General features: G+C 49.4%; 1 protein-coding gene across 4 annotated transcripts in view; it reads right to left on the bottom strand.

Annotated features, from left to right (window-relative positions):
• LOC139388283 (double-stranded RNA-specific adenosine deaminase-like) overlaps window positions 1-15,573 on the bottom strand; it is a 23,039-nt gene extending 7,466 nt beyond the window's left edge. For 2 of the 4 annotated variants that reach the window (XM_071134861.1, XM_071134878.1), the window contains exons 1-13: window positions 15,500-15,573; window positions 10,430-12,223; window positions 9,853-10,100; window positions 9,114-9,303; window positions 8,796-8,944; window positions 8,019-8,154; window positions 7,473-7,705; window positions 7,143-7,299; window positions 6,675-6,843; window positions 6,476-6,569; window positions 6,030-6,146; window positions 1,515-1,642; window positions 1,032-1,214 (exon numbers count right to left, since the gene is read on the bottom strand). In XM_071134861.1, coding sequence (XP_070990962.1) covers window positions 1,032-1,214; window positions 1,515-1,642; window positions 6,030-6,146; window positions 6,476-6,569; window positions 6,675-6,843; window positions 7,143-7,299; window positions 7,473-7,705; window positions 8,019-8,154; window positions 8,796-8,944; window positions 9,114-9,303; window positions 9,853-10,100; window positions 10,430-12,079 — 3,454 coding nt within the window. In that variant the 5' untranslated portion in view covers window positions 12,080-12,223; window positions 15,500-15,573. Of the gene's footprint in view, window positions 1-1,031; window positions 1,215-1,514; window positions 1,643-6,029; window positions 6,147-6,475; window positions 6,570-6,674; window positions 6,844-7,142; window positions 7,300-7,472; window positions 7,706-8,018; window positions 8,155-8,795; window positions 8,945-9,113; window positions 9,304-9,852; window positions 10,101-10,429; window positions 12,224-13,229; window positions 13,688-15,499 lie in introns of those variants that run through there. The other 2 variants (XM_071134887.1, XM_071134869.1) reach the window with 2 other exon arrangements.
• Between the last annotated feature and the right edge of the window lie 4,167 nt (window positions 15,574-19,740).

The raw sequence follows: 19,740 nt of genomic DNA, 5'->3' as shown, positions 1-19,740 counted from the left end.
TCCTACAGTATAAGGACAGGGACTGTCTGGGGGGATAGTTAGCTGGTCATGACTCCTACAGTATAAGGACAGAGTCAGCCAGGGACTGTCTGGGTGGCTAGTTAGCTGGTCATGACTCCTACAGTATAAGGACAGAGTCAGCCAGGGACTGTCTGGGGGGATAGTTAGCTGGTCATGACTCCTACAGTATAAGGACAGAGTCAGCCAGGGACTGTCTGGGTGGCTAGTTAGCTGGTCATGATTCCTACAGTATAAGGACAGGGACTGTCTGGGTGGATAGTTAGCTGGTCATGATTCCTACAGTATAAGGACAGGGACTGTCTGGGTGGCTAGTTAGCTGGTCATGATTCCTACAGTATAAGGACAGGGACTGTCTGGGTGGATAGTTAGCTGGTCATGATTCCTACAGTATAAGGACAGAGTCAGCCAGGGACTGTCTGGGTGGCTAGTTAGCTGGTCATGATTCCTACAGTATAAGGACAGGGACTGTCTGGGTGGATAGTTAGCTGGTCATGACTCCTACAGTATAAGGACAGGGACTGTCTGGGTGGATAGTTAGCTGGTCATGACTCCTACAGTATAAGGACAGGGACTGTCTGGGGGGATAGTTAGCTGGTCATGACTCCTACAGTATAAGGACAGAGTCAGCCAGGGACTGTCTGGGTGGATAGTTAGCTGGTCATGACTCCTACAGTATAAGGACAGAGTCAGCCAGGGACTGTCTGGGGGGATAGTTAGCTGGTCATGATTCCTACAGTATAAGGACAGGGACTGTCTGGGTGGATAGTTAGCTGGTCATGACTCCTACAGTATAAGGACAATGTAGTTTGGGATTGAGATGTTGTCTACTTATGAGTGGAGTTTGTTAAACATGACTGAAGCCAATGGTGACCGTTGACCCCCCCCCTCTCCCTTTACTCCCACACTCAATCTATCCTCCCTCACTCTTTTTCAAATCAAACCTCCCTCAAATGTTTACTGTCCCCTCCCTCCCTCATCTCTCCCTCTATGTACTATCATTCCCTCCTCACCCAGGGTGATTGAAGCCAGGTAGATAGGATGGAGGAAGTGGGAGAGCAGGGCTCCCTGCAGACCCAGGACGTTCCAGCGAAGGATCTTGTCGCTACAGCTCATGGTCCTCAGACGCTCGCCGTGCTGGATGCCGTCCCAGGTGGGCACGATGGTCGATGACTCTACCGGGATGGTGCCCTCACCTACACATGGCACAGACACCATTGAGGCATACTTGGTGCCAGTGGTCAAAGTGATGGTTGTACACTAGAATCACACAGTCCATGCTCTAGACTGGAACATTCAAATCCGTTGGGATATTTGTCCTTTCTACCAGGTGTGTTTGTGGCAGCAGCAGCAAATGAGGTGTGGATGTGTAGTCATGCTCTGTTTGGCCTGCAGAGAGGGGAGTTATGCAACATGGTGGCTCTATGTGCTTGTCCTCAGTAACAGAGGGGGTCCTCATGGAACGGTGCTGCAGATGGCATCTGGCTGTAACTCACCATTCTCCACCTTGGTGCGCAGCTTGCCCTGCTTGGCGTTCTCAAACAGGGGCTGGTGGCCCTGGCCGTCCCCCGCGTCCTCGCTGCACGACTTATCAAACAACGCCCCGTCTCCGCACGGAGCAGTACTGGGGGAGAGGTAGAGCGTGAGAGGGGAAGAGGTAGAGCGCGAGAGGGGAAGAGGTAGAGCGCGAGAGGGGAAGAGGTAGAGCGCGAGAGGGGAAGAGGTGGAGCGCGAGAGGGGAAGAGGTGGAGCGCGAGAGGGGAAGAGGTGGAGCGCGAGAGGGGAAGAGGTAGAGCGCGAGAGGGGAAGAGGTAGAGCGCGAGAGGGGAAGAGGTAGAGCGCGAGAGGGGAAGAGGTAGAGCGCGAGAGGGGAAGAGGTAGAGCGCGAGAGGGGAAGAGGTAGAGCGCGAGAGGGGAAGAGGTAGAGCGCGAGAGGGGAAGAGGTAGAGCGCGACAGGGGAAGAGGTAGAGCGCGACAGGGGAAGAGGTAGAGCGCGACAGGGGAAGAGGTAGAGCGCGAGAGGGGAAGAGGTAGAGCGCGACAGGGGAAGAGCGCGAGAGGGGAAGAGCGCGAGAGGGGAAGAGCGCGAGAGGGGTAGAGCGCGAGAGGGGTAGAGCGCGAGAGGGGTAGAGCGAGGGGTAGAGCGCGAGAGGGGTAGAGCGCGAGAGGGGTAGAGCGCGAGAGGGGTAGAGCGCGGAGGGGTAGAGCGCGAGAGGGGTAGAGCGCGAGAGGGGTAGAGCGCGAGAGGGGTAGAGCGCGAGAGGGGTAGAGCGCGAGAGGGGTAGAGCGCGAGAGGGGTAGAGCGCGAGAGGGGTAGAGCGCGAGAGAGGTAGAGCGCGAGAGAGCGCGAGAGAGCGCGAGAGAGCGCGAGAGAGCGCGAGAGAGGTAGAGCGCGAGAGAGGTAGAGCGCGAGAGGGGAAGAGGTAGAGCGCGAGAGGGGAAGAGGTAGAGCGCGAGAGGGGAAGAGGTAGAGCGCGAGAGGGAAAGAGGTAGAGCGCGAGAGGGGAAGAGGTAGAGCGCGAGAGGGGAAGAGGTAGAGCGCGAGAGGGGAAGAGGTAGAGCGCGAGAGGGGAAGAGGTAGAGCGCGAGAGGGGAAGAGGTAGAGCGCGACAGGGGAAGAGCGCGAGAGGGGAAGAGCGCGAGAGGGGTAGAGCGCGAGAGGGGTAGAGCGCGAGAGGGGTAGAGCGCGAGAGGGGTAGAGCGCGAGAGGGGTAGAGCGCGAGAGGGGTAGAGCGCGAGAGGGGTAGAGCGCGAGAGGGGTAGAGCGCGAGAGGGGTAGAGCGCGAGAGGGGTAGAGCGCGAGAGGGGTAGAGCGCGAGAGGGGTAGAGCGCGAGAGGGGTAGAGCGCGAGAGGGGTAGAGCGCGAGAGGGGTAGAGCGCGAGAGAGGTAGAGCGCGAGAGAGCGCGAGAGAGGTAGAGCGCGAGAGAGGTAGAGCGCGAGAGAGGTAGAGCGCGAGAGAGGTAGAGCGCGAGAGAGGTAGAGCGCGAGAGAGGTAGAGCGCGAGAGAGGTAGAGCGCGAGAGAGGTAGAGCGCGAGAGAGGTAGAGCGCGAGAGAGGTAGAGCGCGAGAGAGGTAGAGCGCGAGAGAGGTAGGGCGCGAGAGAGGTAGGGCGCGAGAGAGGTAGGGCGCGAGAGAGGTAGGGCGCGAGAGAGGTAGGGCGCGAGAGAGGTAGGGCGCGAGAGAGGTAGAGAGGTAGGGCGCGAGAGAGGTAGGGCGCGAGAGAGGTAGAGCGCGAGAGAGGTAGAGCGCGAGAGAGGTAGAGCGCGAGAGAGGAAGAGCGCGAGAGCGGTAGAGCGCGAGAGAGGTAGGGCGCGAGAGAGGTAGGGCGCGAGAGAGGTAGGGCGCGAGAGAGGTAGGGCGCGAGAGAGGTAGGGCGCGAGAGAGGTAGGGCGCGAGAGAGGTAGGGCGCGAGAGAGGTAGAGCGGTAGGGCGCGAGAGAGGTAGAGAGGTAGGGCGCGAGAGAGGTAGGGCGCGAGAGGTAGGGCGCGAGAGAGGTAGAGCGGTAGGGCGCAAGAGAGGTAGGGCGCAAGAGGGGAAGAGGTAGAGCGCGAGAGAGGTAGGGCGCAAGAGGGGAAGAGGTAGAGCGCGAGAGAGGTAGGGCGCGAGAGGGGAAGAGAGGTAGGGCGGTAGGGCGCGAGAGAGGTAGAGCGCGAGAGGGGAAGAGGTAGAGCGCGAGAGCGGTAGGGCGCGAGAGCGGTAGGGCGCGAGAGCGGTAGGGCGCGAGAGGGGTAGGGCGCGGTAGGGCGCGAGGTAGAGCGGTGGGGCGCGAGAGAGGTAGGGCGCGAGAGGGGTAGGGCGCGAGAGGGGAAGAGGTAGGGTGCGCGAGAGAGGGAGGGCGCGCGAGAGAGGGAGGGCGCGCGAGAGAGGGAGGGCGCGGGAGAGGTAGAAAGGTAGAGCGAGAGAGGTAGAGCGAGAAAGGTAGAGCGAGAAAGGTAGAGCGGTAGAGCGAGAGAGGTAGAGCGAGAGAGCGAGAGAGGGAGAGGTAGAGCGAGAGAGGGAGAGGTAGAGCGAGAGAGGGAGAGGTAGAGCGAGAGAGGGAGAGGTAGAGCGAGATATACAGTGGGGCAAAAAAGTATTTAGTCAGCCACCAATTGTGCAAGTTCTCCCACTTAAAAAGATGAGCGAGGCCTGTAATTTTCATCATAGGTACACTTGAACTATGACAGAGAAATTTAGGAAAAAAATCCAGAAAATCACATTGTAGGATTTTTTATGAATTTATTTGCAAATGATGGTGTAAAATAAGTATTTGGTCACCTGCAAACAAGCAAGATTTGTCTCTCACAGACCTGTAACTTCTTCTTTAAGAGGCTCCTCTGTCCTCCACTCGTTCGTTACCTGTATTAATGGCACCTGTTTGAACTTGTTATCAGTATAAAAGACACCTGTCCACAACCTCAAACAGTCACACTCCAAACTCCACTATGGCCAAGACCAAAGAGCTGTCAAAGGACACCAGAAACAAAATTGTAGACCTGCACCAGGCTGGGAAGACTGAATCTGCAATAGGTAAGCAGCTTGGTTTGAAGAAATCAACTGTGGGAGCAATTATTAGGAAATGGAATACATACAAGACCACTGATAATCTCCCCCGATCTGGGGCTCCACGCAAGATCTCACCCCGTGGGGTCAAAATGATCACAAGAACGGTGAGCAAAAATCCCAGAACCACACGGGGGGACCTAGTGAATGACCTGCAGAGAGCTGGGACCAAAGTAACAAAGCCTACCATCAGTAACACACTACGCCGCCAGGGACTCAAATCCTGCAGTGCCAGACGTGTCCCCCTGCTTAAGCCAGTACATGTCCAGGCCCGTCTGAAGTTTGCTAGAGAGCATTTGGATGATCCAGAAGAAGATTGTGAGAATGTCATATGGTCAGATGAAACCAAAATATAACTTTTTGGTAAAAACTCAACTCGTCGTTGGAGGACAAAGAATGCTGAGTTGCATCCAAAGAACACCATACCTACTGTGAAGCATGGGGGTGGAAACATCATGCTTTGGGGCTGTTTTTCTGCAAAGGGACCAGGACGACTGATCCGTGTAAAGGAAAGAATGAATGGGGCCATGTATCGTGAGATTTTGAGTGAAAACCTCCTTCCATCAGCAAGGGCATTGAAGATGAAACGTGGCTGGGTCTTTCAGCATGACAATGATCCCAAACACACCACCCGGGAAACGAAGGAGTGGCTTCGTAAGAAGCATTTCAAGGTCCTGGAGTGGCCTAGCCAGTCTCCAGATCTCAACCCCATAGAAAATCTTTGGAGGGAGTTGAAAGTCCGTGTTGCCCAGCAACAGCCCCAAAACAGCACTGCTCTAGAGGAGATCTGCATGGAGGAATGGGCCAAAATACCAGCAACAGTGTGTGAAAACCTTGTGAAGACTTACAGAAAACTTTTGACCTCTGTTATATACCCTTTGTTGGCAATGACAAAGTATTGAGATAAACTTTTGTTATTGACCAAATACTTATTTTCCATCATAATTTGCAAATAAATTCATTAAAAATCCTACAATGTGATTTTCTGGATTTTTTTTCTCTCATTTTGTCTGTCATAGTTGAAGTGTACCTATGATGAAAATTACAGGCCTCTCTCGTATTTTTAAGTGGGAGAACTTGCACAATTGTTGGCTGACTAAATACTTTTTTGCCCCACAGTATATAGCGCCATTATCTTTTCTACATACTTTATATCTGGTTTTAGTCTTCAGTTTACATTGACGTTTTTCCACCCCAGAAATCATTATCTAAACATTACATTTTTTATTTTACTGTTTTGACATACATGGCCCGAAAACACTTAAGCGGCCCGTCCAAGACTTTTCTATGCAGAAAAAAACCCTGGCTTCTCAAACTCCTAGAACAACATGTGTGTGGGGGTGGGTTGGTGGCCCAGTTGAGTTCCAGGGCACAGAAGGAAAGGGGAGAGAAGACAGTAGGTGGAGAAGAATGAGCCATGGGGTGAAGGGTCAAAAAGCGAGGAAGAGACATCCTCCGTAGGCCCACCTGATATAGAGGTGGAAGGTGGTGTCAGGTTTGATCCGGAGCTTGTTCTCCTCAGCTGGCTCAAATATGCTGTCCTCTGATCCTTCACAGTGCTTCAGCAACTCAGCATATAGAAACCTGGAGAGAAGGGGGGGGGGGGGGGGGGTAGAATCCATATTGGAGTGATTCAGATCAGTGAAAGTGTCCAGGATCCAACACACAAATAAAGGGAGACTGGTGGAGAAACAGAGGATCTGGTAAGTGGCGTTAATACACTCTACACTAACCAGATGGACTCCACAGTCACATGAACACACATCATAGTCTGTAATGACTTCCCAGCTGACAGAGGGAGAAAGAGAGGTTTCAGAAAGGCAGGGAGAGTAGCTATAAAGGAATCAAAACGAAGAGCAAAGGAGGAAGGGGAAAAGACTGGTTATATAAAAGGAGCAGCAGTAACTTCCTACCTGATAAATCCTCTCCTGGAGATGATTTCTGCGTGGCAGTCATTAACGGTGTCCCCTTTAAGACTCAGCTCCTCCCCTTTAACACAGCGATTTCCTGAAGAGAAAAACAAACAAAAATACATTTATTTTATCTCAAAAGGTTGAGACAAAAATCATTCCAAAAGGCTTGTTATTATTTTCTCGCGCCACACACACACACCTGTTCCCAGACTGACCACGGTCCCCAGCCCTTCCCCCCTCTTCATGACGATGGTGGCGAGGATCTTCCTTCCCAGAAGACTGTGCTGTATGCGTGTGGTGAGGGCGTTGAAGCGCTGGTGACTCAACATGGCGATCTGGTCATGGATTGTCCCACCACTCAGTGGCAGCTAGAGACAGAAACAATAACAGGTTATGAACGGCCCACCAGTCACAGAAGTAGGTTATAGCAGAATCATAGTATTAACAGTGTATTCATAGTATAGCAGGCATTCTTCAACTTTTTCAGCTCCAGACCCAATGAGAAAATCACTGTCCTCCTGTGACCCAAAACCCAAATGAAGAGAAAATAGTGTGTGATTCTAGGTGCAGTCTCCTCACTCCCGACCCACCTCTAACACACCCAAAGCCCAGTGTGGGTCCTGACCCAGAGTTTTAAAAAGTAGTATAGTAAGAGGGGTAAATTGACCTCTGCAGGGGTTAGTTCCCCGGTGCGGGCAGCCTTCTCTGCCTCTCCAATCAGAACCCTCAGAGCTGCATCAGCTGCTTCCTGTTTCCCTTGCTTCTTATTGGAAGCACAGACAGGAGGGAACCAGCGACCCCCTAGTTTAGCCTGGTAGGTAAACCTGAGAGGGAGGGGAGAGTTAAGCATCCATGTTTGCACAGCCACGTTTTACAATATTGAACCGTTGACTTTCATCGTGTTTTATATGTCACAATGGACCGCCAGACTACCGCAGCTCTGCAGCTGTGGACTCTGAATTACACTTAGAGTGTGTATGTTCGTGTGTGTACTGACTTGGGCTCGTGCGGTGGTCCTGACTGCCCGACCAGTCGTATCTCTGCAGCGAAGCCCCTGGCCCGGGCGTACTCCAGCAGACCTGAAACGGCGTTGTTGTTTAGGTGGCTGATGAGGTCACCAACCCCCGCCTCGTGGGCAGAACGCAGCTCCTCCTCTGTCAGCGGGGGCAGGGAGGGGCAAGCGGGCATGAAGCCCCCTTCATCACCAGACAGACACAGGGGAAACTGGGGCTGGAGAGGACGGGGTAAATGGAGAGCGAGGGAGGAGAAGAGAGATAAGGCAGTGAAAAGACGAAGGAGAGGAGGTGGGAAGAGAGGGAAGAGTGATCTTAGTGTTCGGAGGATCTTTTCTTAGAATTACGGCCTGGAGGCACAATGAGAGAAGTCCACATGCCGGGGTCTTATGACATTCTGTCAGTCCATAGCTAAACAGCTAGCTAGCTTGGCAAGCCTAAATCCTAAATAGATGGGGTAGTGTTTATTTCAGGGAACCATCCATTTAGTTGAAACATCTTTCAGTCCCATGTTTGGGTCCTTTACTCACCTTGTTGAGCTGCAGTCTCCCGTCGGCCATTAACTCCTTGACTGCCTCCTCTGCAGCCAGCTGCCTGGCAGCCTTCTTACTGGGGGCTGAGCTCTCAGCACACAGGCTTTCCCCGATCTTCACCCTGAACATGAACCTGAGGAGGGAGCAGAGACTAACTTATACATCCCAAACATACATTGGTGAGAGAGGTAAGAGGACATTCCTCTCTAACCACGTGGGGGCATCAGAGTAGAGCTGTGAATCTCCTTCACAGAGACTACAGCACTCAGGAAGAGGGGAAGAGGGACAAAGATGGTCACACTTCCCAGTATCAGATTACTGCGGGACAGTACAGTAGGTGCCTAGGGGAAGGTTATATGCAGAGAGACACAGAGGTGCTGTTGTATCATCCAGTCAGCAGACTGCTGCAGTATGAAAGTCATACAGGACACAAATAACTGCTCCAGTGGGAGAGAGAGAAAGAGAGGTGAGGACAGGCCCACCTTTCCTAATGATTCATTTATGTATAGAAGAGAGAACCAGGGAGAGAAAAATGAGAAGCAGGGTTGGGCTCAATTCTAATTGAAGTCACTCAATTCAGGAAGTGATTTGAATTTAAATTCAAAAATGGAAAACTTCAAATAAATAGCTTCTCCTTTTCAGTTTATTGAGAAATCATTGAAAATAGATGCTATTTTTTCAATTATTGAATTGGAATGTCAGTTTATTTCCTAAATTGACTGACTTCATTTGGAATTGACCCCATCCCTGATGAGGATGTAGACAGATGGATACCGTGGGTCGTGAGGTGGGCCCTCCTGTCCAGTGTTGATGAACTCAATGGGGTTTCCAGTGCGCTGACTGTACTCCATCAGCATGGACACGGGGTTCTTACCCCCCGGCAGGGAACGGGACAGGGCCTGGGGCGGACCCTCCACCACCTCCTGACAGAGAGGGAGAGCGAGACAGCGAGGGAGGGAGAGAGCAGAGAGTTAGAAAAGGATTGGGGAAAAAAGAGACATAAATCTTTGGCCTTTACAACACAATCAACCACAACAGAGCACATTGATTATTACTAACCTCCACACACACACGAACACACTTCAGACTTACAGGGACGTCAGAGGTGGGGTCCATGGCCTGGTCCACCCCTGCAGTGAGCCCCTCCTCAGCCCCTCCCCCCTCTATCTCACGCAGCAGAATCCTCAGGGTTGCTGCGGCAGCATCTTTCTTAGCCACCTTTTTATTAGATGCCTCAGCAACAGGAAACAACCTGCCGTCCAGCATGACCTGCATACGGAATCTGAGAGGGAGAAAAATACAAGGGAGTGAGAGGTAGGGAGTGAGAGGTAGGGAGAAATAGGTAGGGAGTGAGAGGTAGGGAGAGAGAGGTAGGGAGAGAGAGGTAGGGAGAGAGAGGTAGGGAGTGAGAGGTAGGGAGAGAGAGGTAGGGAGTGAGAGGTAGGGAGTGAGAGGTAGGGAGTGAGAGGTAGGGAGAGAGAGGTAGGGAGAGAGAGGTAGGGAGTGAGAGGTAGGGAGTGAGAGGTAGGGAGAGAGAGGTAGGGAGTGAGAGGTAGGGAGTGAGAGGTAGGGAGTGAGAGGTAGGGAGTGAGAGGTAGGGAGTGAGAGGTAGGGAGTGAGAGGTAGGGAGTGAGAGGTAGGGAGTGAGAGGTAGTGAGAGAGAGGTAGGGAGTGAGAGGTAGGGAGTGAGAGGTAGGGAGTGAGAGGTAGGGAGTGAGAGGTAGGGAGTGAGAGGTAGAAATGAATTTGCTAATTCAATCATCTGGTTCTCTCTTAGACATACCAGCAATGGCCAACCATGATTGGTTGGGAACATTATGACATCACTGACCTGGGGTCATGTGAGGGCCCTGATTGGTCGAGGAGCAGGAACTCGCAATTGTGTCCCTGGTACTGGGCAAACTCCATCAGGCCGCTGACGGGGTTCTTGGCCTTCACCTCCTGGAGTTTGGCACGGAGGTTCTGAGGTGGGGGCGCTGCCAGGGAGACTGCTACTGTCCCCCCTCCATCCCGGCTGATGGCGTTGAGGAATTCGGGGATATCGTCGGTCGCCCACTGCCCTCCGTTCGACTCGTCCTCCTGATAGAGGGATGAAGAGGAGGAAGTAGGTGAGGAAAGAAAGAAGTGGAGCAGAAGTTGGGGGGGGGTAAAATCGGTGTCAGGCGGTTTTAAGGGCTCCAGATCTGACATTCTCAGCTCGGAATCTACAGAGCTATGTTCACCCCTCAATGTTCCAACCAACATTATGTTACTAGGGTAACTGCCGCACTCCTCCTCCCCTTCCGACTCTTCGTAGGAGACGGGCTCCAAGTGAGCGAGGGGTCTCCCAATTTCAGGAAGACGTCAATGAATTCCCCAACCGAACTCCCCCCACCACCCCCCCTCGCTGTGTGAGAGTGTCCACCTACCGCCTCAGCGTTGGCCTCTAGACACTCCAATCCGGGTGGCACCGCTTGGAATCCGGACCCCATTCCTTCGACCTTTGCAGGGGCGCTGCGCTCGGCTTTGAGGCTCCTCTCCATCCTCTCCCTGCGATGGACAGATAGCTCCCAGATGTGAGGGGTCACCTCTGCGTTGCGGCTCACGTCGCCCTGCTTCTCCATGGCGTACAGGGTGGGGTTGACCTGCTTGGCGCCCCTCAGGCCCAGGTTCTTGGAGATCACCAGGGCCGTGGCCTCCCCTGCCTCCAGCAGATACTGCAGGATCAACTCCTTCTGATTACTGCCGCAGTCCGCCATGTCGCTCTCGTCAAGGTCTAGGTCAAGCTCTTCGTTACTGCTGCTGTTGATACTGGGTTGTTGGGTTTGGGACTGGGAATGTTGCCGATATGACTCAGATGGTTCTGAGGAAGAGGAGTGTGAATCAGATTCTACGTAGTAATCTTCCTCTTTGTCGCCCTCAGGACCCTGCGCTTCAATTTGCTGGATCTCAGCGTCGATGGCAACGTCCTCCTCCTTCACAGACAGGAAGTGAGAGCAATCTTCTTCTGAAGGCCTTTCCTGTGACTCCACTGGATGTTCCCTCGGTTGGGAACGTGGGCTTTCCGGATCAGAATCTCTACTTTCCGGTTCTTCCTGTGGTTCTACGTAGACAGTCCACTCTGGAGGACTTTCACCGTGTTTTGAAGCTTTCTTATCACGCTCGAGACCGTAAAGGGCCTGGTTGATAAACTTTTTGGGCAACCGCAACGTTTTCGCCAAACACTTTGCTTGTAGCTTCTCACCGGGACTCAAATCTGCCAAGGCTTGCAAAACTTGCTCTCGGATGTCGGGTGGCTGAAATGTAGGGACACTCTTGTTGTTTGAATTATTACTACTACCAACAGAAGCTTTGTCAAAGTTGTCGCCTCGGTCAACTCTTCCTCTGTAGGACCTCTCTCTGTCTAAGGATAAACTCTGAAAGCCTTCTGAGAAAGACGGCCCGTCAGCACAGTCTGCATGAAGGCTCCACTGTCTGTTGAAGCCTTGCTTTTGTGTTGAAGTCTGCTTCTGGTTCCAGAATCTAGGGCCGGTTGGTCCTCTAGGGGGTCCCTGACAGTGCGGGTACCCGAAGTCCCTACCGTTCCCTCTGCCTCGCTCACTGCTGTATCCCCCTCTCCCCCTAGAGCTGTTTTGGGAGTACCTGCTGTACCCTGCCTGGGTCTGGTTCGATTCGTTATAGAGTCCGTTCAGTCCCCCTCGACCCAAGCTCTGCGCCCCTCCTCTGGGGCTCACCCTAAACTGGGGAGCCTCAGTGTTCTGTCCCCTCAGGAAGTGGACCTGCTGCTGCCTGAAGGAGTTAGGACCACTGGGACAAGAGCTCTGCTGACTCAGGGCTGGGCTGTGACCGGGTGGGGGAGGGACAGAGGGGTAGAGAGGCTGAGAGTGGGCACTGGGTGGTACTAGAGGGGGAACTGGGCCCAGGTATGAATGGACGTTTGGGTGTGGGGCCTGTTGCGGGGGGGCTCTGGGGTTAAATCCCAGGGGTCCAGCTCTGTAGTATTGTTGCTTAGCCTGCAGTTGGGGGAGAGGGGGTCGGTGGTAATGCTCTATGGGGGGCCCTCCTCGTCCTCTGCTCATAGCGCAGGGGGCAGGTTGAGGGGGGACCAGGGCCGCCTGTTACGCAGCAGATAGGAGGATGTGTCTCTGTGTTGGATACTGATGCAACAACACAGTCAGGCAGAACAACCGGGTGGGCGATGAACGCAAAGTGGCAGTCAGCACCTGAGAGAGAGGACGAGATGGGTGTGAGCGAAAGCAAAAGTGACTGAGTGGGTGAGGAAAAGAGCCATGAAATTTAAAATAAAGAGCCAAATATAAAGCAATATGAAGAAGAAACTAGGGACATAAGACTGGTGGAAAATCCTGATGGAAATGGAAAAGGGGCAGGAGAAACACAGTGTAGATCAAAGGCTTATAACATATATATATTTTACACACAGTCTCACTGTACTCCATCCTGTCTCCAATACAGCCCCAGTGTCACATGCTGTTGGACCCAATTGGCCGCAACGAGATCCATGTATAAAAAGGTCAGAAATGTATAATTCATGGTTGTGACTTCACTGTTTTAGTTCTGGTTTAATGGATGATTTGCAGCTTCACATAGGAAGTGAGAGTGAGGCAGAAGGAAAGAAAAGATTCAAGGTGGTTGTTACACTAACTTTTGACAGACTAGGCTAAAGGAAGACACTCAACCCTGCTCCTCGGATTTCAGCCCTGCCAGGCATGGTGCTAGCCAACATAAACTTTTGTCATGCTGCTCCCGAAACGATCGCTATGAATGCCACCATATAATAATAATAATAATAATAATATAACCACGAGCAGGATCGAGTTATTTCACGGCAATGGTAACGGACAGCAGCACTGGGTCAGGTGACCCGGGTCAAAGCGGGATCTGGCTGACCCTAATGCAAGCCGACAACAGACGGCCAAAATAACAACCCAGCATGGCTCAACTTCAGTCTGCTGCTTCCATGGGCAATATGAATATACAGAGCTTCGCATTAAATATTAGGACGTCTTTGGCCCATGGACCAGACAGACATTGTTTGGCCTTGTTTTCGGTATGTTCCCGTTCCTGGATTATTGACGAGTCATTTCTATTTGAATTACAGAATTGGGGTATACGCCCTGGTCAACGTGTTATAAATCAAGTTCATGCTTAGTGGGTTGCATAAACGATTCGATGACAGTAGAAAGACATTAACTAATTCAATGAACGTACCTGAAAGTTCGCGGGATAAAACACAGATTTACTACCTCACCACCTGGCTTGAAGGCAGCAGAAAGGAGAGTAGGTTTAGGTCAATTTTGAATGGCCGAGAGATCTTGAGGTCCGCGGGCGCGCTGCCGGGGTCAGAAGATGACTACACTTCAAACAGTCTAGATATAAACAGTTACGTTATATCAAAATACAAAACGAATTCAACCACTTGGCTATATTTCTTTCTTCTTCTTTTTTTTTTTTTTTTTTACATACCGCACGAGCGCTTCTCAATTTCAAAGTTCAAGATACTTATACCAGACGTTACAATGTGAAATGATGGATAGGCCTATTAAAAACGCATATAACGTCTGTATTTACAGTTTCTTAACACGAGAAACAGCACGGAAGGGCAGAATAGTTTCGTTTTCCTTTCTCTAGACACGTTCTGTAGCCTGTCTGGGTGAGTCACGTGATGCAATAGTTCCTATCATAGGTTTCACTAGCCAGAGTAAGAATGTAGCCAAAACTGGTGCAAGCTCAAGGTACCAAGGCCTAGGCTGTTTGAATACTTGGATGTATATCAAATGTATTTCTCACAACATGTGGATATTATAATATAATTTTGTCAAATAATAATACAAAATAATCGGTCCCTGTCATGTGAAAGAAAACGTGCCGTAGTGTTATGTCAAACAGGATGTATTTCTTGTTAGAGGATACAGTATATTGATTGAAATGCGAAGGCAATCGTTTTTTCTATTTATTATCCAGTAAGCCAATATTTATTATACAATGCATCCCCTCTAGGCACAGACAATTACATTACATTTTATAAAATATCAATCTGGACAAGAAAATCTTCAGAAATTATGTTTATATATGAATAGGCTAACTCCAAAACATTCAACCCCCCTGCCTAAAAAAATTAAATATGATAATTCAAAATCGCCTCTTATAGTTGTCATGTCTCACAGCTGCTGTTGCGTGAAACTATTGTTGTGAGAAAAACACCAGAACAGTTTAATTGAGCACGCAGCAGCTGCCGAATATAGATAGTGGCCACTGTACCCAGATATTGGTGCTTTCAAGACAACTGGGAACTCGGATGTAAAATAACGAGGTCAAAGCATGACGTCAGTAATCTTGAGGTCGGAGCTCTAGAAAGATGCCCGTGTTTCCGACTTGGATGAACGTTCAAAACAATTATTTTCCCAGGCGGAGCTCGTTTTTCCCCGAGTTCCCAGTTCTCTGAACGCACTGAGGTATGAGATTTCAGAGTTCCCAGTTGTTTTGAACGCAGCATCAAACCCAATTCCATCACGCACGGATACGCATGCATACAATGGGCAATCAAACACCGCCACGCGAGAGCATCTCTGGCGCGGTTGAAAAAGAAACAAAAACCTAACTATTAATCACTGCTGCCATCAGCTTGAGTGTGGAATTAAGGACGCCACTGAATAACCATCCCATGTTTATTTTTTGCCATGGGATGGTTCTGATGCACACCATTTTCAATCCCCCCAGTCAAAGTGAACCCCGCACAACTAGTTAGCTAGGTGGACAGGAGGAGGATCAACTATCAGTGTGCAATTTCAGCCCGCCTCCGACCCCCAACGCTGTCTGTCGCTGGATGAACATAGGATCCAATTGGTCATTTTACAGTCGTTTTCAGTAAATCTCCCTTAATCCTCAATTCCCTTTTTACAGGCGTTTATCCCTTGACTGAAGTCCTCCATGAATATAACATGAAATTAGCTACGAGTTAGGCAAGCCATCTTGGTTTTAACTGACACTACACATTGAATACCCTGGTAAATATTTAATTTCTCTCAGCAACCTGCTAGCAGAGATGGACTCATCTGCCATCATTGAATGGATGGTTGTCGTTTGGACTGCGCACGCATGTTCCGAACAAGATATTGCGCAGATGGAGGCTCCAAGCGGGTTCACAAGCTTGGTAACGTAGAACCGCGGTTGTGCATCGCAAAAAACATGCACAACTGTCGATTTGTTCCTGAAACACTTTCCCAATTAACTCCCAAGTGTAAACAACTATGCAACGCGCAGTGAAAATAATGATAATTATGCATAGCGCGGATTGACTAGCTAGCTATGTAGCTTGCCAGCTAACGTTAGCCTTGATTGAGCATCACTGCGGCACAAGCGTGCAAACAACCATAGTCGCATTTGACAGCTATTCAGTTAGCGCGAAACCAAATATAGATCTCAATTGAAACTAACACGAAATGTAAAAAAAAATAGAGTTAAAAATGTAATTCATTTACCTGGGTTTGCGATTGAAGCTTTGTATCAGTCCGAGTTCCTGCTTGCTAGCGACAGTGTCGACAAAGAAACAAGGGGGTTAGGGGGGCGCATGATGACATCACTAATTTGCGACAGTTTACCTGGCGCAGTTGGAGTGACGCCGCCCGTTTTACTGCAGAGTGCGGTCCCCCCAAAAAAGAACATCACACAAGGTGGAATACCTTTGCTGCGGCAGGTCGATTGGACTAATTTAGGCAGGTGAATAGGACATGTAGAATAGCAGTACCTCCAAGCCACTGCTATTGCATTCCCTTGTTTAGGATTGGGACTGGATTAATCAGATCTAAAAAAAAAAAAACTTCCACAAATCTATTTGCCACAAACCCGGCCTAGAAAAAAGACCTAGTACATCTTATCGGGATTTACTTTCTATAAGAAACCTTGAGAGGAACCAGACTCAAGACCCAAAGCATGGCTGGCTGGATAGAGGTGAGAGAAGGCAGTAGGGAAAAAAATGCCCCATATATTGCAGGGGGAATCCAACAAAATACAAACATGAGGCCTGTATCTTGTAATGAACACGTTAGTGAACTATTTACAGCATGATACACAGAGGCAGTGGGAGCAGATCAGCACATCACGTTACAGCAGCACAGCCTACTGCAGCGCCTGAACGCTCACCAACCCATAGAGCTCTAAGCTGCTATACTATCCACCAATCAATGGACCCGACTGGATCCATGTTCAAACTGTTTCCTGCAAAATTGCACTTATTACATCCCCCAGTAGGTGTCAGCACCACTCCATTGTGTCCTCTGTCCTGCTCTGCCCTCCTCAAAGTCACAGCGGATCAACCTGAAATACATCACTGTAATGTCCAGTAGGCTACAGTCAGTGCATCATATTATCATTATCATATGCTATCTGAGCAGCTAACCGATCGATGCAGCTGTACTTAGTCCATCGGTAAATAGCCCACCCAATTTACCTACCTCATCCCCATACTGTTTTTATTTATTTACTTTTCTGCTCTTTTGCACACCAGTATCTCTACCTGTACATGACCATCTGATAATTTATCACTCCAGTGTTAATCTGCTAAATTGTAATTATTCGCCTACCTCCTCATGCCTTTTGCACACAATGTATATAGAATTATTATTATTATTTTTTTTTTCTACTGTGTTATTGACTTGTTTATTGTTTACTCCATGTGTAACTCTGTGTTGCTGTCTGTTCACACTGCTATGCTTTATCTTGGCCAGGTCGCAGTTGTAAATGAGAACTTGTTCTCAACTAGCCTACCTGGTTAAATAAAGGTGAAATAAAAATAAAATAAAATAAGTATTTCAGTCAAGTATAGAGACAAATGGCCATTTTCAAACAAACCCAAACTCTACCCCTGGGCACATGCCTACTGGGGGTTTGGTAATGGACAATCCAGTTGTTGTTTGGTGCTTGTTCATGATAGAACTACTGTATATATGCATGTGTTTTGTGATACTGGTTGAGTTATATATTAACAAACTGAATCTCTAGCAGGTGTGTTGGGGTGTATAATGAGATTCTAAAGTAGAAGCTATGGTACTGCTAACATTCAAAGTGTCACTACCTTACTGTAATTAGAAGTTATTTTTACCCCTTTATCATGGTATCCAATTGGTAGTTACAATCTTGTCCCATCGCTGCAACTCCCGTACGGACTCGGGAGAGGCGAAGGTCGAGTCATGCGTCCTCTGAAACACAACCCAAGCAGCTGCTCTGCTTCTTGACACAATGCCCGCTTAACCCGGAAGCCTGCTGCACAAATGTGTGGGAAGAAACACCATACACCTGGCAACCGTGTCAGCGTGCATTGCGCCCACCCGCCACAGGGGTCGCTAGAGCGCGATAGGACAAGAACATCCCTGCAGGACAGACCCTCCCCTAACCCGTACGATGCTGGGCCAATTGTGCGCCGCCCCATGTGCCTCCCGGTCGCGTCCGGCATTTTACAAAAACACATTTACTGGAAGAACTGTGCAGATGCAATGTTTTTAGAATTTAGGTAAATCAATTTTTTTATGTGACCACGTTTTCCAAAAACGTTTAATTATTTGCTCTGAATTAAGATTCAAAGATGTCTGCAGAAAAAATGAGGTGTCAGCTATGACATGGCACATTGAGTTTGAAAACGTCTATTTAGGTTATTAAACAACAGTAAGTGATGTGGATGTACACATAGTAACAGAATTGCAGTACAGAATTTCGTCTTGGGTCCCTGATCTGAACTACACAGAAAGAAAGAAACCAAATCAAATTGTATTTGTCACACACCAAATACAACTGCCTTGAAATACTTGCTTATGAGCCCTTCCCAACAATACAGAGTAAAAAAAGAAACATTTTTTAAAACTCAAGGGGAATAAAATACACAAGAATGAAGTTATATACAGGGAGTACCAGATCAATGTGCAGGGTACGAGGTATTAGATGTAGATACATCAGATCAATGTGCAGGGTACGAGGTATTAGATGTAGATACATCAGATCAATGTGCAGGGTACGAGGTATTAGATGTAGATACATTTACTGTATGTAAATAAAGGCAGGGTAAAGTGACATCACAATATACAGTATAATAACAAGAGTAATAATTATGGATATGAATGTCATTCTCTTCATGGTGATGTATCCTAAATAAACAAAGATAGAAATATGTAATATCCTCCTTTGCATATTTGGTTATTATTTTACACACTAGATATAATTCTACATCTAATACCTCGTACCCCTGCACATTTTTTTTGTTGTTGAATTTTTACCCCTTTTTCTCCCCAATTTCGTGGTATCCAATTGTTGTAGTAGCTACTATCTTGTCTCATTGCTACAACTCCCGTACGGGCTCGGGAGAGACGAAGGCTCCGATACACAACCCAACCAGCCATACTGCTTCTTAACACAGCGTGCATCCAACCCGGAAGCCAGCAGCACCAATGTGTCGGAGGCTACACCGTGCACCTGTCAACCTTGGCTAGCGCGCACTGCGCCCGGCCCGCCACAGGAGTGGTGCTCATGGGTAATTTAGCAAGGAAATTACCAAATGTATCAGGGCAATTCTCCCTATTTCACACAGTCTCTCCATCCAGACCATAGTCTCTCCATTTGTATCAAAACGGCTTATTGCTTTCCTTCCTCTCTTCCCCTTTCCTCTCTGCCCTCTCAATCACCGTTGCTGCTAACACCTGGCTCACTACCTCTCTCTACACTCTTAGAAAATAAAGGTGCTATCTAAAACTTAAAACGGTTCTTCGGCGGTCCACATAGGAGAACCCTTTGAAGAACCCCTTTTGGTTCAGTCCAGTCAATTTTTTCCACACCGATCTCGACAAACAATTTCTGTATGGACCTCACTTTGTGCACAGGGACATTGCTGACATTGCTGTTTCATGCTAAAACAGGAAAGGGCCCAAACTGTTGTCACAAAGTTGGAAGCACAGAATCGTCTAGAATATCATTGTATGCTGCAGCGTTAAGATATCCCTTCACTGGAACTATGGGGCCTAGCCCGAACCATGGAACATGGAACAGCTCCAGACCATTATTCCTCCTCCACCAAACTTTACAGTTGGCCCTATGCATTCGGGCAGGTAGTGTTCTTCTGGCATCCGTGAGATGGTGAAGCGTGATTCATCACTACAGATAACATGTTTCCACTGCTCCAGAGTCCAATGGCGGCGAGCTTTACACCACTCCAGCCAACGCTTGGCATTGCGCATGCTGTTCTTAGGCTTGTGTGCGTCTGCTCGGCCATGGAAACTAATTTCATGAAGCTCCCAACGAACAGTTTTGTAATGACGTTGCATCCAGAGGCAGTTTGGAACTCAGTAGTGTGTGTTTTTCAACCGAGGCCAGATGATTTTTACGTGCTACGCGCTTCAGCACTCGCCGGTCCTGTTCTGTGAGCTTGTGTGGCCTACCACTTCGCGTCTGAGCCATTGTTGCTCCTAGATGTTACCACTTCACAATAACAGCACTTACAGTTGGCCGGGGCAGAAATGTGTGCAGGTGACGAACTGACTTGTTGGAAAGGTGGCATCCTATGACGGTGCCACGTTGAAAGTCACTCAGCTTGTCAGTAAGGCTATTCTACTGCCAATGTTTGTCTATGGGGAGTGTATGGCTGTGTGCTCCATTTTACACACCTGTCAGCAATGGGTGTGGCTGAAATAGTTGAGTCCACTAATTTGAAGGGGTGTCCACTTACTTTTGTATATATAGT

The sequence above is a fragment of the Oncorhynchus clarkii genome, chromosome 3 (assembly GCF_045791955.1).
Source record: "Oncorhynchus clarkii lewisi isolate Uvic-CL-2024 chromosome 3, UVic_Ocla_1.0, whole genome shotgun sequence".
Lineage (NCBI taxonomy): Eukaryota > Metazoa > Chordata > Actinopteri > Salmoniformes > Salmonidae > Oncorhynchus > Oncorhynchus clarkii.
Note: the sequence above shows the minus strand (reverse complement) of the source record. Positions and strands in the feature narration are given on the sequence as shown.